Genomic DNA, 24,029 nt, shown 5'->3' with positions numbered 1-24,029 from the left:
TCGGAGGGTGTCGGTGGGTCATTGGGGGGTGTTCATGGGGTATCGGAGGGTGTCCGTGGGGTATGGAGGGAGGTCCGTGGGGCTTCACGGGGACTTTGTGAGCCATTGGGGAGGGCCCGTGGGCCACCGGGGGTGTCCGTGGGGTATCGGGGGGTGTCCATGGGGTACCGGGGAGGGCCCGTGGGGCATCAGAGGGTGTCCGTGGGGTATTGGGGGGTGTCTGTGGGGCATCGGGGGGTGTCTGTGGGGTATCGGGGAGGACCCATGGGGCATCAGGGGGTGTCTGTGGGGTCCGTGGAGCATCAGAGGGTGTCTGTGGGTATCGGGGAGGGCCCGTGGGGCATCGGGGGGTGTCTGTGGCGCATTGAGGGGGTGTCTGTGGGCCATCGAGGGGTGTTTGTGGGGTCCGTGGGGCTTTGTGGGGGCTTTGTGAGCCATTGGGGAGGTCCGTGGGGCTTTGGGGAGGGTCCCCACGGCCCCAAGGACTGTCCACAGGGCATCGTGGGGTGTCTGTGAGCCATTGGGGAGGGTCCGTGGGGTATCGTGGGGTGTCCATGGGGCATCAGGGGGTGTTCGTGGGGCATTAGGAAGCGTCTGTGGGGTATCAGGGGCTTTGTGAACCATTGGGGAGGGTCCGTGGGGCACTGAGGGGTGTCCACAACGCCTTGGGGACTGTCCACCGGCATTGGGGAGGGTCCATGGGGCATTGGGGAGGGTCCACAGCACCTTGAGGACTGTCCACGGGGCATCGCGGGGTGTCTGTGAGGCATTGGGGAGGGTCTGTGGGGCAGGGGGGTGGGTTTGTGGGGTATCAGAGGGTGTGCATGTGGCATCGGGGCGCCGTGGGTCCAAGTGGCATTTGGGGGGTGTCGATGGGGTGTTGAGATGATGGAGAACTGAGATGATGGAGGGGCTGGGGACACCATGAGGGGCTGAGCTGTCAGGGGGACCGTGGGCCATCAGGGCATATCAGTGGGGCGCTTGGGACCCTCCTGGATCCCAAAGGATCGGAGGGGCTGGGATCACCATGTGGGGCTGAGCTGGGAGGTACACTGCGCCCTGAGCTCTCCACTCTGCTGGAGAGCTGACTGCTGTCTCCTCCTTGTCCACAGAACGTCCCAGGTTGGACGGCACCTCTGAAGATCATCTGATCTGACCTGTCGTGGGGAAGTGAGCCTGGATGGGGCTATCTCACACCCTGTCCAGGTCACATCTTGAAGCTCTCCAGCAATGGGGACTCCACCATGTCCCTGGGGAGGATTTTTTTTCCAGCGAGAGATTGTCCTCACTGTAACATATTTCTTAGGTTGAGATGAAACCTCTCCCAGTGCAACCCATGGCCCCTTGTCTCCTCCATGTGGCAACTTGAGAAGGGAGAATCCCCTCCTGCAAACTCTTTTTTTTTTTTACATTTCTTGGTGTTTCACACCAGGACCAGCCAGGAAATACCACATTTAATGAAAGAGGGGATCAGACACCAAATTTGGCTGGCACAGAGCTCTGAGTCACCGGGGCCAAGCTTCCTCCAAAATGGCACAGAAACCACTACAGCCAAGCGCTGTTCCAGTGTCTCCCCTCTTGCTCCCCACAGCTTTTCTGTAATTCCCTCCTACCACCACAACAGTGATCCTCGCAAGGTGTGGAGAGCTGAGCTGGCCTTGAAGGAGCTACTGACCACCCCATGGTCTACGAAGCACAAGCTTGCTAGGGAGACGCAAAGCAGCCAAATTGTGACTCCGGGCAAGGAGGTACCCAACTGCTGTGCCATGGGAAGCGGGGCTGCTGAGTTCAGGACCTTTTGTTGCCCTTCTCCTGGCACCTCCTGGCTTCTGGTGAGGGGAGAAGACACACATCCAGCTCCTGCTTGGGGCTGGCAGTAAGGCATCTGGCCCAGGCCAAGGTGCCCTCTCAGAGGGGAGTGGGTAGATCCATGGGGAGAACCATTCACAAAATCACAGAATGGTCAGGGTTGGAAGGAATCTCTGGAGATCATCTAGTCCAACCCCCCTGCCAGAGCAGGGGCACCTCCAGCAGTGGCACAGGACAGCGTCCAGGCGGGTTTGGGATGGCTCCAGAGGGGGAGACTCCCCCACCTCTCTGGGCAGCCTGTGCCACTGCTCTGCCGCCCTCACAGCAGAGAAGGCCCTCCTCAGGTTGAGATAGAACTGCCCATGGTCAAGTTTGTGCCATTCCTTCTTGTCCTGTCACTGGGCACCGGTGAAGACAGACTGTTCCCATCCCCCTGGCACCCTCCCTTTGGGGATTTATCAGCGTTGATAAGATCCCCCCTCAGTCTTCTTTTCTCCAGACTGAACAGCCCCACGTCCCTCAGCCCTTCCTCATAAGAGAGATGTTCCAGTCCCCTCATCATCTCCGTAGCCCTTTGCTGAACCCTCTCCAGCAGTTCCCTGTCCTTCTTGAACTGGGGAGCCCCGAACTGGACGCAGTACTCCAGATGTGGCCTCCCCAGGGCAGAGCAGAGGGGGAGGATGACCTCCCTCCACCTGCTGGCCACGCTCTTGAGGCCCCCCCAGATGCCACTGGCCTTCTTGGCCGCCAGGGCACGTTGCTGGCTCATGGGCATCCTGTTGTCCCAGAATTCACAGAATTCACAGAATGGTTAGGGTTGGAAGGGACCTTTGGAGATCATCTAGTCCAACCCCCCTGCCAGAGCAGGGTCAACCCTCAAAGTAAAGAAGTTCCTTCTCATGTTAAGATGGAACTTCCTATGTTCAAGTTTATGCCCATTACCCCTCGTCCTATCACTGGGTGCCACTGAAAAAAGACTACTCCCATCCCCCTGGCATCCTCCCATTAAGTATTTGTATGTATTAATAAGATCCCCCCTCAATCTTCTTTTCTCTAGACTAAAGAGACCCAAGTCCCTCAGCCTTTCCTCATAAGAAAGGTGCTCCAGTCCCCTAATCATCTTTGTTGCCCTTTGCTGGACCCTCTCCAGCAGTTCCCTGTCTTTCTTGAACTGGGGAGCCCAGAACTGGACACAGTACTCCAGATGCGGTCTCACCAGGGCAGAGTAGAGGGGGAGGATGACCTCCCTCGACCTGCTGGCCACACTCTTCTTGATGCACCCCAGGATGCCATTCGCCTTCTTGGCCGCCAGGGCACATTGCTGGCTCATGGTCATCCTGTTGTCCACCAGGACTCCCAGGTCCCTCTCCACAGAGCTGCTCTCCAGGAGGTCAGCCCCCAACCTGTACTGGTGCATGGGGTTATTCCTCCCCAGGTGCAGTACCCTACACTTACCCTTGTTGAACTTCATAAGGTTTCTTTCTGCCCAACTCTCCAGCCTGGCGAGGTCACGCTGTAAGGCAGCACAGCCTTCTGGCGTGTCAGCCACTCCTCCCAGTTTTGTGTCATCAGCAAACTTGCTGATGGTACACTCTATCCCTTCATCCAGATCATTGATGAATATATTGAACAAAACTGGGCCCAGTACTGACCCCTGAGGGACACCACTTGTTACTAACCTCCAACTAGACTCTGCACCACTAACCACAACCCTCTGAGCACTATCTGTAAGCCAGTTCTCAATCCACCTCACTGTCCATTCATCTAAGCCACACTTCCTAAGCTTTCCTGTGAGGATGATGTGGGAGACAGTGTCGAAAGCCTTGCCAAAGTCAAGGTAGACAACATCCACTGCCCTCCCCTCATCCACCCATCCAGTCACACCATCATAGAAGGCTATCAGATTAGTCAGACATGACTTCCCCTTGGTGAATCCATGTTGACTACTTCTGATAATCTTCTTTTCATCCAGGTGCTTTGAGATGACTCCCAGAACAAGCTGCTCCATCATCTTCCCAGGGATGGAGGTGAGGCTGACCGGCCTGTAGTTTCCCGGGGACTAGATCATCTAGTCCTCCCTGCACTGAGAGGCCACCTCAGTGGTGGGAAGAGGAAACCTTCCCTTCCCCATGAACTGCACAAGTCCTTTCCCTGAAGAGCCAGATGATTGTGGCTTGATGTCTCAGTCCTCAACCTCAACATCCAACTGAAGGAATTCAATCAGCCAGACCCAGGACTGGTGGTCTCCATCCTCTCCTTGGGTCTCCCTCCTCTCCTTGGGTCTCCTTCCCTCTGCCAAGCTGGAGGACCAGCTTTAGGCCACCAAAGCAAAGAGGACCTGGTTCTTTTCTCTAACACGCTCTAGGTCTTTGCAAAGGAGGAGGTGAGGGAAAGGAAGGGCAGGTCACTCAACCCTTCCACGTTTCCCCAGCTTCACACGCTTGCCACTGAGGCCTCTGGGTCTCTGGCACGCATCTTGGTTACCACTTGTTCCTGGGAGATGCTTCTCTTCCACTTTCCACCACACCCCCTTCCAAACTGGCTCAAGCAATTTTTACAGCTGCGCGACTCTGCAAGACGCCCTGAAAGTCCTCCGCCGAGGACTCGGCCAGTATGATATGAACACCACGCTCCCGCTCATCAGCTGCGAACACCATCTCATCGGTTCGAGCGGCTGGTCAGCTTCATTCCAGCAACCCCCCAGTTTAGTCGCCTAAAAGACTAATTTGCACCCTGCATTCTTCTAACAGTAAAAAAGAAACCCTGATTTTTATTTATTTTTTTCATTTATTTTACAACACACAAATACATCGTTTTACAATGTAGTAAAAAAAAAAGGACTTAACGAAAGCCTCTCAGAAGAGAAAATCCATTACATACATTTAAGGAGACGGAACACTCCCCCTGTCTCTCTGGGATGACCCTTAGGGTTCGTTTCCAGCTCGCACTGTGAATGTAGAGGGTCGAGAACTTAGCTCAAAGCAAACCAGCGTCCGGTTCTCTGTTGGAGGAGAAGAGGCGACGGCTGGAAGGGCTTCACTGGGCAGGTACGGCCAGGCGGGGAAGCAGGGGAGCCGCCTTCTGGCTGCGCTCAGCAGACATGTGCTCCAAGCGTTCTGTGTAGAACCCGTTGAAGTCCAACCTGAGAGAGAGAAAAGGCAGATGTTTTCGGCAGCCTGCTGGCTCAGCGGTGCCCAAGACACCGGCACACAGCACGCCAAATGCGCTGCCGAGGGTCCGTCCCCCCCCGAGAGCTCGGTGCTGCAAGTGCCGCAGCACACGTGCTGGGCGGAGGGCTCAAAGGCAGCAAGGGGATCCAAAAATACGTAGACTCATAGAATTGTCTAGGTTGGAAGGGACTTTTAAGACCACTGAGTCCAACCATTCTCTCCATTTCCTACACCTGTCATCTTTGCGGATGCCATTCTGTAAGTCCGGACAATTTCCGTCTTTCTTCTCCAAATCTTAATTGTGGAGAAATGCCCGAGTTGGTGGTGTATATAGACAGTCAGGCGAATTTTAAGACAAAGTTGGTTGAAACGAGGGGTGTGAAGCAAAACAAAGCAAGTCTCACTGCGGGAAGAAGTGGAGGACACTTGCGCAGCACGGGGTCTTGCGCCACAGCACGGACCTCTCAAGCAGCCGCGCTCCCCGTGTCCACCCTGCCGAGCAACAGCCTTGCTCTTACCCAACCATGGCCCCTGGAGGAGAAACATCTCCCAGGGCATCAGCTGAAGCAGGCCACAGCGCAGTGAGCTCCGGACCTGCCATCCCTGCGTGGGACTGCCCCGGGCTGGGTAGACACAGCAGCTTGTTCGGAGCGAGATGGGGACATCTGCACTGTGCCACAGGCGTTGTTGGTGACACCTCTTCTGTGCTCATCCCTTCACAACAGGGTAAATTTCACCCATTCTTTACAGGTGTCTAAAATACATCGGGAAGGACCAACGGCTAATAGCTTCCTCTCCGGAGTCACAGCCAGACCACAGGTGTCACATGGGGACAAGGCACCAGGGGTGAGGGCTCCTCCATCTCCACACCTTCCCGGCCACTTCCCACCGCTCCTTAACCACCACCACTGAACTCCAATATTTACCCACCACGTGAAATCCACTGAATTTGGAAATCCACCCAGCTCCAGGCCTGCTGTGACCTTCCTTAGGCAGATCTCTGCACTACGAAGCCAACTAAGGCACACGCAGCTCTTAAAAACACGTGCCCTTAGCACGAGCAATAGTCCCTACAGGCTCGTGAATCACACGCAAGTTACCCTCTTCATGTCTCAAACTGAGTTGCTCCAATACTAAACGAACGGGCACAATATTTGAGTTTCATGTTGCTTAACAACCTCGCACAAACGGCAACAAATTGTTCCTTGACATTTTTTTGGTGACGGCGGAAAACAGAGCCTCGACAGATGGAATTTATCTGTTGCTCTCTCCTGGTTGAAAAGCTTACATCTCTCTCATCCTTTAACGAAAGGAAACCTGACACTGCGGTGGGCAGATTTACCCAACTCATGTATACCCTTGCTTCGAGGCTACGTTCCATTTCCAAAGTTGCTTTATTCCAAACTTTGCGATTTGCAGATTTGGATTTGCTTCCCTTTCAGCTCTGTTTTTAGGGTGAAATGATCTTTGACAACTATCTCTTAAGAATCTGCGCGGTGCTTCCTCAAACTCTGCTTACGCTTCGGTTTATTGGTTTGTGGCTGGAAGTTTTACTCGCTGGGGTTTGCATCACTTCATACGTCCTATCGGTCTTACTCTAAGCTCAGTCATTGTTTTTTCCTCCAAACCGGTAAAGGAAGTTTATCTGATGAATGCTAACGGCACTTGATGGGTATCATTTCTAAGTATTCGGAATTAAGTAATCCTTCTGACTAAGTCCTCTGTGCTGTAATTCTCCTCCTGTTCACTACTGGGATGTGAAGATGTGACTCTGGAGGCTTTTTGCGGTTGCCAGGCTCTGTCAGCACTGCTACTGATGGAGACAAGGCACCCCAGCAGGACTGCAGCAGCACGCTGAAGGTCTGTGAGTCGCATGTGAGCTTCCCTGCTTTGAAGAGAACCCTTCGGGTCTCCATCCTGTGTCGTTTGGTGCTACAAATACAACGGCGGCGCCTCAGTTACTCAGTACTGTAAACTGAATAAAGAGTAACCAGGATCAGATAAATAAAACCACAGTACCAGAATGATGAAGAAAAGGGATATTTTGCTACTTATCTTACACCTTGACTACCACCTTTGAAAAACAGTCATATAAAAAGGTTATCCTTTATAAGAAAGGACCGGTATGTCTTATAAACTCTTCCATCTCTCTGTCACGTATCTTATTTCAGATGGCAACCATCTCCGCTTTGGCGCTTGGGTTCCCGTTGCCATAGAGTCCAGGACTCAATCCAATAATCTCTACAGACTGAATGAGAGCTAAATGTCACGTCTGGGCACTCGTCGTGGGACTTCCACTCTTTAAAACGTTACTGAGCAGCCCGGAGAAACGGAAAGACACGTTCTGTTGCACGGCCTGTTAACATGCAGTATCGCAGTTAAGGAAATGGGGACATCTGGTCTGCCAGTAAAGGTCCAGCTATGGCCAACATCTTGGTGAAGACTCATGTGGTCCCAGACAGTCCAAACTGGGGACGTGATAGCGATGGCAGTCCTGACGGCATAAAGACCCAGTATTTCCTCTGCAGCCCTTGAACAGAACTGGGGCATGGAAATAGCAGGGGGCAAAGAACCTGGACCGTCTTCTGAACAGCTGGTTGTGAGCTTAGGTCAACATTCTCAACGCAAACTGCTAATGGAAGCGTTTTGCTTTCTCACAGCCAGCATGAATCAGCATACTTCTCCTTTCTCCTGAAGCAGGAAGTACTCGTTGTAAAAATCAACCTCTCCTTATTCGGAAAAATTGGCTCCAGAGCTTCCGCAGCTCAGGAGTCACCCACCTCCTGACACAGCTAACGCTCGTGTGCAGTCGGTGAAACACAAAGGCATCTGGTGGAAGATAGTTCCTAACCACGCCACCACGGGGCCACAATCGAACAAAATACACAGCCAGTCTCCGTGGTGCAGCAGCAGGTTGTCCCACCGTCCTGGTAGATGCAGAAAGTTGACACAAGGGTGGGGAGGCAGTGATAAAAGAGGTGAACGTCTGATGCTAAGTGTAGGAGCAGGGCCAGAAGGAGGACACCACCTGAACCAGAAAAGCCCTTACATCGGTGTCTGGCATCACACGTGATAAAGCACGATGGAAGGCTGCAGGACTTTTGCTGTTGCATGATGTAAAGACTGGTCAAGGACTTGACATTGTTGACTGCCTGAGTAAGCTGAGAGCCAACTCCAGCCTTGGACCGAGTTGGATGATCCCACCAATGGGATGATATCCACATGTTCATTGCAAGACTCAAGGACTGGTGGGGTCATGATGGTCTTCTATTAAAAGAGCAGACAACTTGGTCTTCATCGCAGTGTTGGCCATGCCCTGTGCAACCTGCAACAATGTCCAAGTGGCTGGATCATGGAATTAGTTGCCATTAAGATCTCCTGGAAGAAGCATCATCAGGAGCACCATCTGCATCAGAAGAAGTGTGGCCAGCAGGTCAAAGGAGGTGATTCTGCCCCTCTACTCCACTCTCGTGAGACCCCACCTGGAGTGCTGCGTCCAGCTCTGGAGTCCCCAACATAAGAAGGACATGGACCTGCTGGAGTGTGTCCAGAGGAGGACAATGAGGATGATCCCGAGGGCTGGAGCACCTCTCCTATGAAGAGAGGCTGAGAGAGTTGGGGCTGTTCAGCCTGGAGAAGAGAAGGCTCCGGGGAGATGTTATTGCCACCTTCCAGTCCCTAAAGGGGTTCCAGTAGAGATGGGGAGGGACTTTTTACTGGGGCATGGAGTGACAGGACGAGGGGGAATGGCTATAAACTGGAAGAGGGCAGGTTTAGATTAAACATTAGGAAGAAGTTTTATCAAGATGGATCCTGCCTGCAATCTCCAACAGTCCGATGATGAGAAACAGCGATGCCCAGGCAGATGAAGGTTGACAGAAAATGTCCAGAAGGCCTTGATAAACTGCACTGTCAATTCCTGAAAGGATTTGCAGAGACTTAGCTGTCCTGGTTAGTCCTGAAAAGAACCCCAACCACTTGTATAGCTGGGGCCTCCACTCACAGCCACAAAAAAAGCCTTCGAAGAATTTCCAAGCTGAGAAGTAGACCTCAGACTCTGGTCACTTCAGAAATGGAGTGAACCAGTTATCAGGACTGCGGAGAAGGGATCCTCACCTGCCTTCCCATTTCAGAGACTGAGTAGCAACCAACAGGGGCAGTTCTGGTGGTAGGAAGATAAGCTTCCACCCTGCCAGGGAATGGAAGAAGAGTTCAGAGCAGCAAGCGTTCCCGTGGGACTGCATTTCCCTTCAGATGCTTATGAGTATCCCTGTCCTTAAATAAGGAATACCACCCTACAGGGAAGAAGACATGTCATTCTCTGCAGTGCTGTGGGAGCTGGTGGGCTAGATTCCACTTCTGGAAGCCCCCATGGTGACAGGGATGACAGGTTTTAGTGTTCAACCTTGGTCTCAGCTGCGTGACCACACCTCAGGTAGAGCAGCAGATGCTAACACAGGAGGCCAGGGGCTGTGCAAATGTGTGGTAGCCGCTGGTCAAGAAGTTCTCGGAAGCATAGGACAACTGGAAGCTCAGTCTCCTGCTGGAATACTTCACAAAACAGTGTTTGCAAAGGTTGGTACCAGGAATCCTGGACAGTCCTGTCAGATGCTGTTAGAAAAGGAAAAGGGAAGCTTCAAGAGCTGCATGAGCAGGGCACAACAACCTACTTCAAAAAAAAAAAAAACCCACCATTCCTGCAACCTTTTCTCTCTCTGTTTTCAGCTGTAGCACATCTCAACAGAGGTGTAAGGGTTATCTGCCAGCCACAAACGACAACTGGTACGGAAGGGCAGCGAACAGAACATAACGGCTGTGGGTTAACATTCTTACGGTTCTCCTGAAGACTGAGTCAAAGGATGAGAATGACCAATGAAAATTACAGTTCACAGAGACCAAACAAAGCAGAGGAGCAGTAAGACTACACTTAAATAAACCAAAACAAAACAGAGCATAAAGCACAGTTAGGAGAAAGCTCAAAGTACCTTTTAGTCCTATGTGGTTAAGAAGAACTAAATAAGGATCTATGCTCTTCTGTACTAAACATTAAAGGGCTCGGGGCACGAGACCCCCATCAAGGGGCAAAAGAAAATGTATGTGATGAACCAGTTATCAGGCACATATATGAATAAAATAACACAACCGACAACCGATTCCAGCATATCTACCACTGAAAAGCATGACAACTTTAGAGGAGAAACACTCGTAAAAGTAGGGTAAACCAAGGGCTTTCCTCAGAAAAAGATGAAAGGAAACAATCAATACCTAAAAAAGACCTTCATTTCTGGCTAGTCCTGTAAAAGCTTTTGACAATGGCTTACGCGCAAAAATAAGGCTACACACCGGCTTACAGACAGCGGGAAGAAACTGATGGATGTTTAGGATGGTTTTGTTTTCTTTTCCCAGCTGACAGCAGCAACAAAGAAGGTAAGTCTCAAGTGTTCAAGGCTCACGTGCACTGTAACAGTACAAATGTGTCCATCAGGCTTACAAACACGGAACGGGCACTTGAAAAAGCGTTAGCGTTGAAATATTTTGTATTCATGAAAATCCGAGCTTCTTAAAATTATGCCTACACACAATAGATATCCTGCCTCTTCACTGGGAAAAAAAAAAAAAAAAGTCACTGTAAAAATTAATGGGTTTTCTTATGTGCCCAGCAGTCTGCAAGCAGCATTTCTGAAGTGTCAGAGTCTTTGCCAGGTGTGAGGCAGCTGGTGACCAGCAGCTCTTACATTTGACTTCCACCAAGGTGACTCTTTGAATTAAGAGATGTCAGCTCCTTGAATTAAGAAGTATCAGCTCTTTGAATTAAGAGATGACCCTCGCTTGCCTTCTTATTCCGTGGTTATACGCGTGCTTCAGCTGAACATTTCCGATCTGCAGGCTGCTGGCTTTCATGGGTGCTTAACTCTTGAAAAACACATTCCAGCCACAAACACTAACAGCTGCCCACAGCAGCAAAGTCCATAGTTGCAGTTATTTCTGTTTTGCTCCTAAAGCCCTGGTAGCAGGATCAGAGTGAGAAGCATTCTGCTTGCACGGCCCACGTGTGCAATGCAGGGTAATGCTCCTCGAGCATTATCTGTGGTTCTTCAAATCTAGAAGTACCAGGGCAGGTCCCTCCATGCTACATCAATCTAGAACACAGACCTTAAAAAGCCCAACAACGCTAAAAAGAACAAAAAAACCCAACATTGACCATTCCAAAGGTGGCCCTGTGCATCTCATTTTATTGAAAAAGGAACACAGCGGTTACAAACCTAACAGCAAAACTTAGATCTACTTTTTCTCTCTCTCTTTTTTTTTTTTTTTTTCCCCTGCAGTTGATCTTGTGTACCTTACTTTTAGGTATTGCTGGAGGAATTTTGATTTCTACGCAGCTAGTAAGTATGGGTGAGGCCACAACAGAAATCACATGAAGGGATGCTTATTTAAATAAATACAAGATGTGAACTTCCAACAGAATAGCCACTTATGATCAATCCCTCGCATGGTTTTCTCATCCTGGAATACTTACGCTGTATTCAGGAATCGGCTTAGTCACTGTCTACACACTGAGACAATCCCCAAGAAAACTAACACTTGCATTACCTTTACAACATCAATACACAAATTTCACATAATTCAAAGGAACACGTGTTGTTTTTTAAAGCCTTGGGTTGAAATGCAAAGCAGTATTCCTTGTGATTTCCGTGTTTTCATTAACGGGGCAGACATGTCCAGTTATAAACAGCAATTAGTCTTCCCGAGCTGAATCTGGGAACCACAGGAGGGGAAGTCACAGAGAGAGAACTACTGGCTCACCTGTAGATGATGTTGAGCATGCTGTGCTCACAGTCATTGGTGCTGTAAACGCTCAGTTTGTCCAACAGGTCCAGCAGATGTGTTGAGAAATTGCTATCAAACTTGTTGATGGTTGCTTCGAAGCCAGACGTCAGGTGGAGGTTGTCGGCATGCTCTGCTAAAAGCTGTCAAGACAGAAGCATAGTGGCCCCCTGTGTTTGCTGATTCACACTTACCAAAGCGATGCAATTATTCCTTCCCCATTTCCTAACCTGCTCAAAAATCCTGCCGTAAAACTTAACAGTCACTCAGCCACTAAAATAAATCCTTCAAAACAACTGCGAGGTGGTTAAAAACCTTGCCATGCCTACCTGGGAGCGCTCCAGGGTGGATCCCAGTAGAGTTATCCTCAAATATATGCTGTTAGTTATTTTCAAGCAGGAGGAGAGCAGAAAGCGAATGTGGCTGAAGACAGGTTGTAACCTCTGGAGCACTCTGACTGCCGCGCAGGGTGATGGACCCTACTGGTTGTGTGCCAGAGAGGGGCTTTCAGCGGGACAGGAGGCAGCCTGCTAACCGCAAAGCATGCCGAACAAATCGCTTAGTATTGTGTGCATCCAGACAGAGAAATGTGGACAAGCCAAACCCCCCCGATACGAAAAGGATGGGCTGCAAAGTCGCACCCGATGGTTTATTGGCTCATTCATCACAAAATGCTAGATCTGGAAATAAGAAAGTTCTTGAACTGCAGAAAGCCTGTATGTGAGTATCCACTGCACGGCTGAAAATACAAATAAGAACTTAAAAACAAGTGCAGGGACTGCTGTGGGAGACAAGGTCTTCAAAGCAGACTTTGAGAACACCAGCAGCGCTTCACACTGTGTTCAAAAATGCCTACAATTCCAGAAAGATTCCGCTTTTGGGGCCAGAGGTGCTCTAGAAACTAGGAAGGTCTATCGTCAAGAGGTAGGACAGCCACACTGACAAGACTGCAACCCAGGCAGCATTCACAGAGAAAAGGGCCCAACTGTCCATCCCATGTCCTACCTTGTTAGTTAGCTTCTTCTTCGCAGTCTCTTCAGCACGCTCCTCCTCTGTTGGCGGGCCCAGCATTGTGCCATGCTCTAAGGTGAGCCGCTCCATCTCATTATCCAGCTTCATGCTCTGTGTGAACCTCTTGGAAGAGCAGAGGGTTGGGGAAATGGTTAGATGCCATTTTTTCAACTGTGGCAAAGCACGAGGCTGACTCAGCTCTGCTAGCCCTGCAGCTACCCAAGTCCCACGAAAACTAACTCCGAGATTAAATTTACAATGTTAATAACAAAGCTCCCTGAACCCGAAGGAAGGTGGTGTTTTTTTAAAGCTATGGGCTCCCTGAATGCTGGCGAGAGTGTGCCCATAGAGATCAATCTCCTTGGGTCCAATCAGCCGTCCTCGCCTGCCCCTCAAAAGAACACGCAAAAAAACTACAGAGCCCTGCAACTTACCCCTCAAATTCTGCTGCAGAGAGGTAATTTGGTTCATACGAACCTGATCCCAAGACTGACAAAGAAGAGCATAAAGAATTTTGTGGCGGGAGAAGCCAGAGAAACCATTTGGGAGGAAGGACGAGGGTCTGAGCAGCCAAGCTATAAAGCCCGCTGGAGGGAGGGACAGAGGGTCTTCCACGGGCATCGAGGACAAGAGGGGTCAAGTTGAAAAAAGGGACTGTCATAGCTGGCGGGCACCCAAAGCAGTCGATACAGGGAGGCTGCACACACCTGCATGCAGTTTGTGAACATGACGCAGACAGACATCAGCTTGGAGAAGATCTTCAGCAGCTCCGGGTTGGTTAGCATGCAGTCCTTCAAGCAGTTATCCAGGAAGCTTGTGTGGTGGCTCAGGACATCGTCAATATTAGATGCCTGTGACAGGATGGTACAATAATGAAAAACCAAGCCAGGACAGCTGTGCTGCACCAGACAGATGCTCTAACCCAGCATCCTGCCTCTGAGGGTGACCTCTCAGACACGCTCTAGGGCACGTTGAGATACTTCTCATGCACCTCCCAGCTTTGAGAAACATCCTGAGATGGAGACTGTATTTGCATTCCTCATTCCTGCATTCAACAGCCCTTCACGGGCTTTTTACCTCTGATTTATCACATCACCTTCTCAACCAAATCACGCTTTCTTTAAGCATCCAAACCCTCCACTGGAAAAGAGGCTCAGGATGGAGTTATCCGTTTTATGAACATGCACTACTTCTGCTTTTAAATCTGCTTGTCATGCCCACTCCCACAATCTCAGTAAAGTCAGCTACAGTAAGTGGAAAAGTGAAAAATAAACCAAAGAACCTTAAACGTCAGGAAGTTTACGAGGCTTAAAACACACAGGTTACTCAGAAACATGTTTTAGGAGCACAATAAGCAACTGGGACACGCAGCGTTGCAAGGATTCTGCAAGATTTTTGTCCAGCTCTGCTACTTCAACGGGCTGTTTCAGTCTTGAGTTTTAAATGATAGGTTAAACCCCGTCTCTCACTCTGTGATGGGATGTGCTGAAGCTGAGAACATACGTCAAGCTTTGGAAAGAGCCACAGGACTAAAATTGCCAAAAGTATCCATGCTTCTCCAAGGGGACCAATGCCAAAAAAACCCACCCCATAACCATTTAAACAACTAGTACAGAACAGTGACAAATGCCGCTCTCTAATGCCGTGAAGATGTGTTGATAAAGACAATGATGTTGTGAAAACAAAGATACTAGCTATATTTTTAGGAAGAAATCACCTTGACTTCAAGTGGAAATGCACAAGACAGATGTCTGACAAATAAAAAAAACAGCATAAAGCACCACATGAGACCAGTGAGGGCCATCCTTTTCCCTCCTAAAATGCAAATGGAAGGAAAAAACTACCCCAGTCTGTAGGCTACAGAGGTTAAGGAGCCAGTTCTGCATCCTCTGTTTGGAAATAAATGCTGCTTTTATTTGAAGCAAGGAAGATTTTACTCAGTAGCTGGGGATACGTCATCCCTGGCGAGCAGCTCTTTTGAAGGACTGCATGGCAAAGTGGTTGCTGAAACAGCTTCTGGTGCTGCTGAGATATTTGACTTGCAGGTGCACATATCACAACACTGCTCAGAGCCAGACGTTTCCTGCCCCAGCACTGGTAGAGGGCACGCTCCATCTCCCGGAGGTTTAAAAGCCTTGAAGGACACTGATGAGGATGGGAGGCAAACACACATTTGGATTACGTCTCAAAGACTTTGCTAACTTGCCAAAAAAAACGTTCTGTTTCAAGTGACAATTGCGTACATATTCACATCACAAGTCATTACGACTGCACTGTTACTTGGAGAAGAACTTCAGGTACAGACCAACAGTAGAAATGCTCTGCGGAACGCTGCAGCGGCCCTCAAGGTTTCAGAAATGAAGAAGTGTATAGTGAAGGCACGGCCAGATCTCCTTCTTGCCATATAGCCATGCAAAACACCTTTCCCCAGTGCCAGCAATGTCACTTTATATCTGCTCTCTCAACATCTCTGGCAGGCTCACCGATGTGCCACAGCGAGGGCAACAATCTGCCCACTCGGGCTATCAGAAAGGTTTGGTCTGTAGAAGTTTCTTGGGAATGGGCTCCTCTGAGAAACAGTATAAACCGGCAAATTCCTTTTTGGATCCGAAATAAAAATGCTTCGACACCGCTACGTCTCTGAAGGAGCAGAGGAACTCAATGGCTGAGGGCCAAAGCAGACGGGGATCTTCAGACCGAAAGTCTTTGCAAAACCTCTGGAGTCAGGAGATTGTCTCTTCTGACACAGGGCACGCTGGCAATACAGACCGCGTGCCTGCTGTGTTTAACAGTCCCTTCTAGGACACCTGGAATCAGCAGAGACTGAAAGAAAGCCCTACCTGAAATCAGTATGGAAGAACCCGGGACAGGATAACTTGTCCAAGCGCCTCAATTCAAGTAAAGTCAACTGAGTATTACATTTCACAAACCTAAACTTACAACAAAATTAAGAAGAAAGTACACTTCTCTCAGACCATCCAGGAGGTTGACACATAACCTCTTCTTGTTCAGAACTCCTCCCCAAGAACGTGCAGAGATGCTCACAATCCCAGCCATGATGCCTCCTGTGAATTCTCCAGGAAAAAGGATGACAAGGCATCAAAAATGTTGGTTAGCTGACCCCAGGACAACTCCCCAATACACAGCAGAAAGTAAGACAGGGTCAGCTGATGTTGAAGGTTCACCAGGCTTGTCAGAGAGCTGCCAAGAGAGCTGCTGTGCCTTAATGCAGACTGCAGAAGGAGCGTTGGGCTCAGATAAATGTTTTTCACGGCGTAAGAGGAAAAAGATGCGCAACCCAGAAGCATCTGATCACAGGATGACTACCAGAGGGAAGAATAATAAGGTGATGTACCTCCTGTTTCCTCACCGTAGCTGGGGCATCCTAACACCAGCCCCAACACAGCAGCCCCACAACGTGCAAGGAAGCTGAGAAGGACCACAAGGAACGCAGTGTCCCTTGGGATAAGGAACATGACTAGAGCCATCACAAAGGTTATGCTGCAAAATAAGCAAGTCTTAGGAAGGGATCACTGATCATCTGCTCTAATTAAACACATGCTCACTGCCTGGCAAAGCCTGTACGCCAAGACAAACGTCATGCAAAGCTCAGGGGTAGCGCTTCCTAAAGGGCCTTCTCAACTTGTCTCCTGGCACGGAGGAGATGGCAGCAGGTCAGATTCCCTCACTTGGCAAAACCCTCCAACGCTACTCCACCAAGCTTTGCACCCTCAAGCACTTTCACAGGCCTTCACGACACACCCCGTCCCGTCCGACACATCCCTGCAGCTTCACGCTATGAAAGCAGCTACAACACAGCCCTCCCCGGACTGCTGCCAACACTTGAAACTGGAAGAACACAAAATGACCGTATGACAGGACCACACGGGACCAAGTGAAGACATTTGCTACGTAATGTGGAGCAGACAGCCTAAGTCTCTGCCCCTGTTTTAGCCAGCAGTACAGAAATAACCTAAGATGCCACCTCTGCTCTCTTTTTCCTCCCACAAGGACTTGTTTGTATGCCAGAAACCCACAGAAGTAACCTAAGATGCCACCTCTGCTCTCTTTTTCCGCCCACAAGGACTTGTTTGTATGCCAGAAACCCCCAGAAGCCAGGCAGCTCCACTGGTGCTGAGGCAATCAGTGCCCTGGCTCCAGCACATATTCCTGGGGAACGAAGAAGCTATGGGCTGGGCCCAGGCTGATGGCAGGGACGACAACGTGTATTTGCAGCATTGCCATGGCTTTCACTAGATCCACCAGCGCTCAGGCATCATCCTCTGCTTGTCTAATGAACTACCACAGCAATTGTATGCCCTGAAATACGGGATCTTTACCACAGTCAGGTAAAAAAAGAAGGGAGAGAAGGGTTTACTCTAGACAAACTGAGAACAGCACTTGATCTGTTGGTGACGGATTTTTTTCTCTGTTGTTGAGGATGGAACCAACAAATCTGACATGAATGAAACCAGATATGAGAAGACCTTTACGGGCTTCTAGACCAGCCTGTTCTGAACAGTAAACTCCCAAAGACTTTTCAGTCTTGGTTTAAAACAAGCAGGTGGGATATTAGCTGAGAATGTGTTCCTCTCTGAGATAATAAAGACATCTCATATCACACACTCACAGAATGGTCAGGGTTGGAGGGGCCCTCTGGAGCTCCCCCAGTGCCACCCCCCGCCAGAGCAGGGGCACCTCCAGCAGTGGCACAGGACGGCATCCAGGCGGGTTTGGAATGGCTCCAGAGGGGGAGACTCCCCCACCTCTCTGGGCAGCCTGTGCCACTGCTCTGCCGCCCTCACAGCAGAGAAGGCCCTCCTCAGGTTGAGATGGAACTTCCTATGGTCAAGTTGGTGCCGTTCCTTCTTGTCCTGTCACTGGGCACCACTGGAAACAGACTGCTCCCGTCCCCCTGGCACCCTCCCCTGAAGGATTTATCAGCATTGATAAGATCCCCCCGCAGTCTTCTCTTCTCTAGACTAAAAAGCCCCAAGTCCCTCAGCCTTTCCTCATCAGAGAGATGTTCCAATCCCCTCATCACCTTTTTAGCCCTTTGTTGGACCCTCTCCAGCAGTTCCCTGTCTTTCTTGAACCAGGGAGCCCAGAACTGGACACAGTTCCGTGTCCACCAGGAGCTAAAAACTAATCCTTGCAGTTTTTGCTCAGGTGAAGAACTTCTGGAAAAGTCACCAACTTGGGTTAGTGAACCAGAAATATTATGTAGCAGACCTGGAAAATCCCACAGCTCGGAACATTACATCTCCATGAAAGGAACAAAAATGAGGCCAGGCGTCCTTTGCCCAGATAGCCCCTGGCCAGGCATAAAAAAACAGTGGCAGAGAGCTTAGCCTCTCACAGATAACACCGGAGTGGAAAAGTTCTCCAGCCCTGCCCACCTGCAGTGGGAATATACATGTGGAATAGCCGCCTGAACAAGGAAGGCCCTGTTTTATAACAGATAGTCCTAACATGCCAGCCCTCGGCAGCTTCACAGAAGAGGAAGCATGGACTTGGCTTTTAAGAGCACTGTAAGTCAGCCAAGGGATCAACTGAAGATGTCTGGAACGGTTTATGATCCTTGCACCCTGCATTCCTTCTTCCTTTTCCATAGTTTTCTTTCTTCTGCATACAGCGATGCTCAGCAGAACACCATCTTTACATCGCGGGGTGCAGAGTATGAGCTTTGCAGTGTGATAATAACAACAGTTCCAAGACACTGAAGTGCCTCCAACAAAATTAACAGACGCTTGCAGTAACTGAAATTAGGGATTTTTTTTCCCTATATTGAATTTGTTAACTTCAGACTTCCATTCCAACTTCTCTCACACACATACTCACCGATTTTAGGTTCTTCTCAAGAATGTGCCATGTTGGCTCCATCACTTCAAACATCATGTAATACTGGATATTCTGTACAAAATTCAGCATCCGCTGCCGCAGTGTGAAAGCACCAGCAAACCTAGGGGAGAAATCACACCCACACAACTTCGAGCTAGCAAATGCCATGGAGAACTATCGCCAGGCTTGCACAGTCAGGCAGAACTAAATATTTCTGTCCTAGCAAATTCACTGCTGCAGCGTGAGAGGGATTATAAAGTTAATGCAAACCATCTCTGATTATTTTCCACATATTCAGACGGTTTTCCCTCCATTATTAGAGTCAGAATTTTGAACCTGTTGTAGACTGGGCAGTTACTTTGAATATTTGATTATATTCAACTAAAATTTTAGTATTAAATATTAAAGCAATTTTACCAGTCTAAGTATCCAGTGAGATATGCATTTGTTAGCAGGGCGAAATTTAACGAGATAAATAGTTCAGGTTTCTTTCCAGCCTTACTTGTGAAACGAACACTTAAAAATATTCTATGCCTTGCATCAATGTGCTCAGGGGATCCAAATATTAAATCAAATCACCTGCTCCCTAGGGTATTTAACGCAATTTCACCTTAAAAATAGAATAGTGGGATCATATAGAGGTTTTTTCAATGTTAATTGATGCCGGCTCCGGGATGGCAAACTAAGAACTGACTTCAGCAAACAGGGACAGGTCACCGGAGAGGTTGAGGACACCCACCCTAGGGGTTTTCAACCACAGGTGTCCTGTCCCCTGGTGATCACAGCCGTCCTGTGAGCTGGAGGTTAGACTAGACACCCTCACAGGGTGTCTTCTGCTAACACCTCTACAATTACAGGAGAAGCAGAGCTAGAGTCGTGTTGGCTGAGGTCAGCGCCAAGGCGGCCCAGGCTACCTTGTGACACAAAAGTGCCACCGGCAAGGCAGAAGGTACCACCTTGCGTCGCTGGGGTCTGCCTCACTCTCCAAACAGGCATCTCCAGCACCTGGAGGGCAGATCCAAAGATGAAAACCCACCCTCACAGATGGAACAAGATGGAATGATTTCCTGGGAAAACACCCCACCAATTTTACCTTCTTCAGTTTGTATCGCACTGAACCCTCAAACATTAGCCAAGCTGTGTGAAGGTCATGAGTCCTTGCAAGTGGTCTGGCCAGAAGAGAAGGATGTTGTTTTTAAACTACTGGGGTCCTTACTAATTTTTCTGATGCTAAAGCAGCCACCAAGACGATAGGCGCACAGACGTCCTCTGCTGTAACTGTTCAGTGTAGAATGACCTCACCCTAAAGACCCTCTCTTCCTTTCCAAACCTTCATGTCAACAAAGAGGAACGAGCCAAGCAGCACGAAGATTATTGAGCCGACACTTCCTACTGAAACCTAAAATGTTATATTTCGACCTCCCTCAGCCTGTAAGAAATCTGTAAAGATCTTCTTCAAGTCAAAATGATCTGATCCATGTCACGACATAGCTAACTAGCAAGAAGGAAAACCAAACCTTCACATCTGATCCAGCAGAAAAAAAGGCCGTACCACTTAGCTGAATGCAGGGAGAATTGCTTGGCCGTCTTATTGCTGATCCAAACGTTGCACAACTGTCTTTCCACATGTTTGCAATAGAACATGTGTCTGAAAAGCATCTGGTATCTTGTCAGTGCTTTCCTGAAAAGAAAGGAGAGACCCATCCAGATTAAGCCCTGCTCTGATTGACAGACTAAGCTGTGAAGGCTGAGGCTGCTCAAAGGCAAAGAGACTTTACACAATATGTTCCTTACACCTTCAGACGCACGCAGAACCTCCCCGAAACAATCTGAACCAAAGAAAAAAGAAAAAAAAAAATCACATTTGTAACCATCCCAAAGAATTTCTTTCCAAGGAGTCCCTCCTCCGTATTTCCTGCCAGCATGCACATCACCAGCCCCCTTCTCCAATTCCCTCGAGCCACCCGCAGAAAGGTCACTCACAGAGACGCTGGGACAGGGGGCTGAAAGCATGCGGTCACGTACCCACTGCACTAAGGCTGCTACGATCACCAAAACAATTCACCAGGATTCTCCAAAAAAGATGAAGAAAAAGCTGTAACCAAGCTACAGGCAGCATTACCCCGCCAGCAATGCGCTGTCAGAAGCAGATGGGGATGCTTATTTATAGCTTCAGGGACTGGATTCAGGTCTGCATTCAGACACTTCAGTGTAGGTGTCTACAGAGCTCCAGTCGATACAGTTCGTGAAGCCTTACCAAACAGTATTTTCACTTCCATGGCTACCATCAGAGCTGACACACTCCATTTGGAAAAAAAAAAAAAGAGACATCATTTCAAAAGCATCACGTCCTTGAAAAAGTCCCACGGCGTCAACTGATTTTTTTAACGGGGAAATTAAGGGACAAACTACTTGTTGGCAGTTAACAATTCCAACAACCGTCATGCTGTTCATGTAATACTTCTTGTCCCGTTTGCCCTGGCTCACAGCACCACGTCTGCCAGTGTTTCTCCAGGGAAACAGGGGGCAAAATCCCTGCAGAAAAGTGCACCATTCAATCCCTCACAACTCAATTAAAGGTAAAACAGCTTGCTACAGTAATTCTAACAACAGCCTGTATCCCTCTAGTTTGCAACCAGGGATACCAGAAAATGCATTTTTTTTTTCTTTTTTTCCTGCTCTCCATGTTTAAGAAATGCTTGATTCTTGCACGGAAACCCTCTTGTGAGAGTTGATATTCTCAGGGGAGACACTTCAGAAAGCCATGGACAAATGAAAAACGGATGACCAGTGACAAGTAAAACCAGGGACCAGGCCGAGAAAGCATCCTTTTATCTATGTATTCCCGCCATTTAAAATAAGAGTTTGACTTGCCAAGCATGCCTTAGACATGGTCTAGCGGGGCTCTACCCAAGAGACAATCCATATTGCATAGCCTACATGCAGAGAAAGCAGGGGTCAACAACCCCAAAGCATTCCCTACTACTCAGCAACTTATAATCTCACTTTAGACAGGTTTTCCAGTTTTTCACTGTGTGGAAACATGCTTCAGCCCAACGCAAAAGCTTCTGCCTTTTTTACCTTCAGTGGATTGATACTTTACCTGTTTATAATAAGGGACAGAGGCCACTTAACAATGTAGTCAAAGGAAAACGCTTCGAGGCCACTGAGAGTGAGTTCTGTGGGATCTGCACTGATAATGGCCTTCTCCTGTTTTGTTTCTATGGCCAAGACTCTCAAGAGCTGTGTAATGAGGTCATGGGGCATCAAGTCAATCTATAAAGGAAGAGCAGGAAAAAAAATGAAGCCACAGGGACACTCACAACTACTGCGTAGCAACAGACACGTGGCAGACGTGCAAATTGTCAAGAGCCGCCCTGGAGTCATCAGACCAACCTAGGAAGCAACAGCGAGTGGTACGATCTGGACAGGGCAGTGGCAGACACCAGAGCAGCTGCTGGCCGCTCTGCCTTGCCCTCGACCTCCGCAAGGTCTATTCACATCCCACATTCCCAAGGCACCGCCTCTGCGCTGATTCACATCTGTAAAACACGCGATCATTAATAGGCAGGACTTCTTATCGGGTATTTTCTCGTACCCCAAAGTGAGCACCCAAGCTGAGAATAAGCATGAGAGACACACGTTTCCACCTCGTGCTGAGGCCACCCAAAAGCACCTTCTCTGTGTTGAGACTCCAGCAGGAAAATGCAGGCTCTTGCCCAGGCGGGGTGCTTCCAGTCGCCGAGCTGGGTGAAAGAGGACTTAACGCAGAGGTCTACAGAAGGACAGCCATCGATTCTCTTTTCCTTCATTGTACATTCAGCAGGTTCTTACAGGCACACAGATCTTCCCAAATCATGACAGGCCTTCCGCTGAAATTCAGTTATCTTCCGCTTACATACATTCTTACCTTTAAATCGTCCTTGAAAGGATCTGTGTTGGCTGTGCTCATTCGCAGGGCTAATTCAAGCAGAGCCTCTAGCCTCGTCGTTATGATGTCATCTACAGGCTTCTTAAGCTCCTCTTCTGTGAGATCCATGAAGTGAACAAAAAAGTCCCCTTGATCCATCAGGAAATAGTGTTTTATAGATCTGCTCAAGAAAATGAAGGGACAATTGATTATGTTTTTTAAAGCCCAAGTTAATCCATATTAAACCTAAAGGAACACAAGCAATCAATTCAGCCAGGCTGCTGGGTTTGATCACAAAATGTTCCTCTTCATAGAGAACTCACAGCCATAAATAACCCATTTTAGTCTTTTATGCATGTCCCCTCCTCCTTTCCACCTCGGTCTGCATGCTTTTGTGAAGTCAGATCAGGGCTGCTGCTGCTCTTTTTTTTTCCCTTGAAAAGCGCACCTTGGAGAAAAACCCGTACACACTACGTTGCTGGGCAAAGGCTCATACCGCTGTCCTCAACACCACCACAACCTCCACAGCATGCAGATCCACCCGAGAGGCAGTTGCCAATTCAGAGCAGAATCTTGCACCCCTTTGAATGAACAAGTATCTGTGTTGGTTTTTTAAGTACTCCAGGTACCTGCGTTGACTTCTGCTACAGCGGGATGCATAAACTTTGATTTTTCACTCGGCACCAGGGAGAGGTAACTGCAGCGGGCCAAGAGCTTGGAAACAGCTCAGGGGAGAGCTTGAGGATTAACTTAGCACCTGGCCAAAGATCACGCAAGATAACTGCTGTTTTCGGAACAAAACCAGGGCCAGCACAGCCTTAACATAATGTGGTTGCAGACTCCTGATCGCTGTCAGTTCAGGATGATGCTCAGCCCCTCCGTGGCCCTGACTGTTGTTACTCTCTTGAACCAAGAAAACTCCCCCAGTCACGAGGAAGTCATGACAGTGTCAGTGGTTAACTGAAGGCACACCAGACAGGGGAGCGAGATACTTACTGCCGACACAGCCTAGAGCACAAACCCAAATAAAAACCTGACCGAACGCCGGTGACAATCCCGCTTCAAGCAGGAGGTTGAACTAGAGGTTGTTGGCTCCTTCCAAGCAACATTTCTGGGATGGTGGAGAGAGAGAGAGTCAGTACTCCCACTTTGCTGCGGAGAAGTGGTTATCTGTCACAGGTCCCTGGGGTTTGATCGCAACCATCCCACTTCAGCTCTCATAGCGTACACACGCGCTGGAAACTCAGTAGCTTCCTCCATAACCACCTGCCCCTGCACTTGCACACCAGCAGGTCACATACTCACAGGAGAGCTGCTGAAGGATTTAGCAGAGAGCCTATTTCGAAGATGAGGAGGACACAGACATCACCAGACCAGACCTGAAAGCTGGGGAGGGACTTTTTACAAGGCCACGTAGTGATAGGACGAGGGGTAATGGCTTCAAACTGGAAGAGGGTACA

General features: G+C 49.2%; 2 protein-coding genes across 2 annotated transcripts in view; both read right to left on the bottom strand.

Annotated features, from left to right (window-relative positions):
• Positions 1-4,466, bottom strand: part of ADAM8 (ADAM metallopeptidase domain 8) — a 19,199-nt gene extending 14,733 nt beyond the window's left edge. The window contains exon 1 of the mRNA XM_009881745.1: positions 4,379-4,466. Coding sequence (XP_009880047.1) covers positions 4,379-4,466 — 88 coding nt within the window. The remainder of the gene's footprint in view (positions 1-4,378) is intronic.
• Positions 4,467-4,845: 379 nt separating this feature from the next.
• Positions 4,846-24,029, bottom strand: part of TUBGCP2 (tubulin, gamma complex associated protein 2) — a 37,279-nt gene continuing 18,095 nt past the window's right edge. The window contains exons 10-17 of the mRNA XM_009881594.1: positions 22,570-22,750; positions 21,763-21,935; positions 20,212-20,340; positions 18,660-18,780; positions 13,526-13,669; positions 12,813-12,941; positions 11,787-11,950; positions 4,846-4,951 (exon numbers count right to left, since the gene is read on the bottom strand). Coding sequence (XP_009879896.1) covers positions 4,846-4,951; positions 11,787-11,950; positions 12,813-12,941; positions 13,526-13,669; positions 18,660-18,780; positions 20,212-20,340; positions 21,763-21,935; positions 22,570-22,750 — 1,147 coding nt within the window. The remainder of the gene's footprint in view (positions 4,952-11,786; positions 11,951-12,812; positions 12,942-13,525; positions 13,670-18,659; positions 18,781-20,211; positions 20,341-21,762; positions 21,936-22,569; positions 22,751-24,029) is intronic.

Source organism: Charadrius vociferus, unplaced genomic scaffold, assembly GCF_000708025.1.
Source record: "Charadrius vociferus isolate BGI_N301 unplaced genomic scaffold, ASM70802v2 scaffold390, whole genome shotgun sequence".
NCBI lineage: Eukaryota > Metazoa > Chordata > Aves > Charadriiformes > Charadriidae > Charadrius > Charadrius vociferus.
This window is presented reverse-complemented; position numbering and strand designations above follow the sequence as displayed.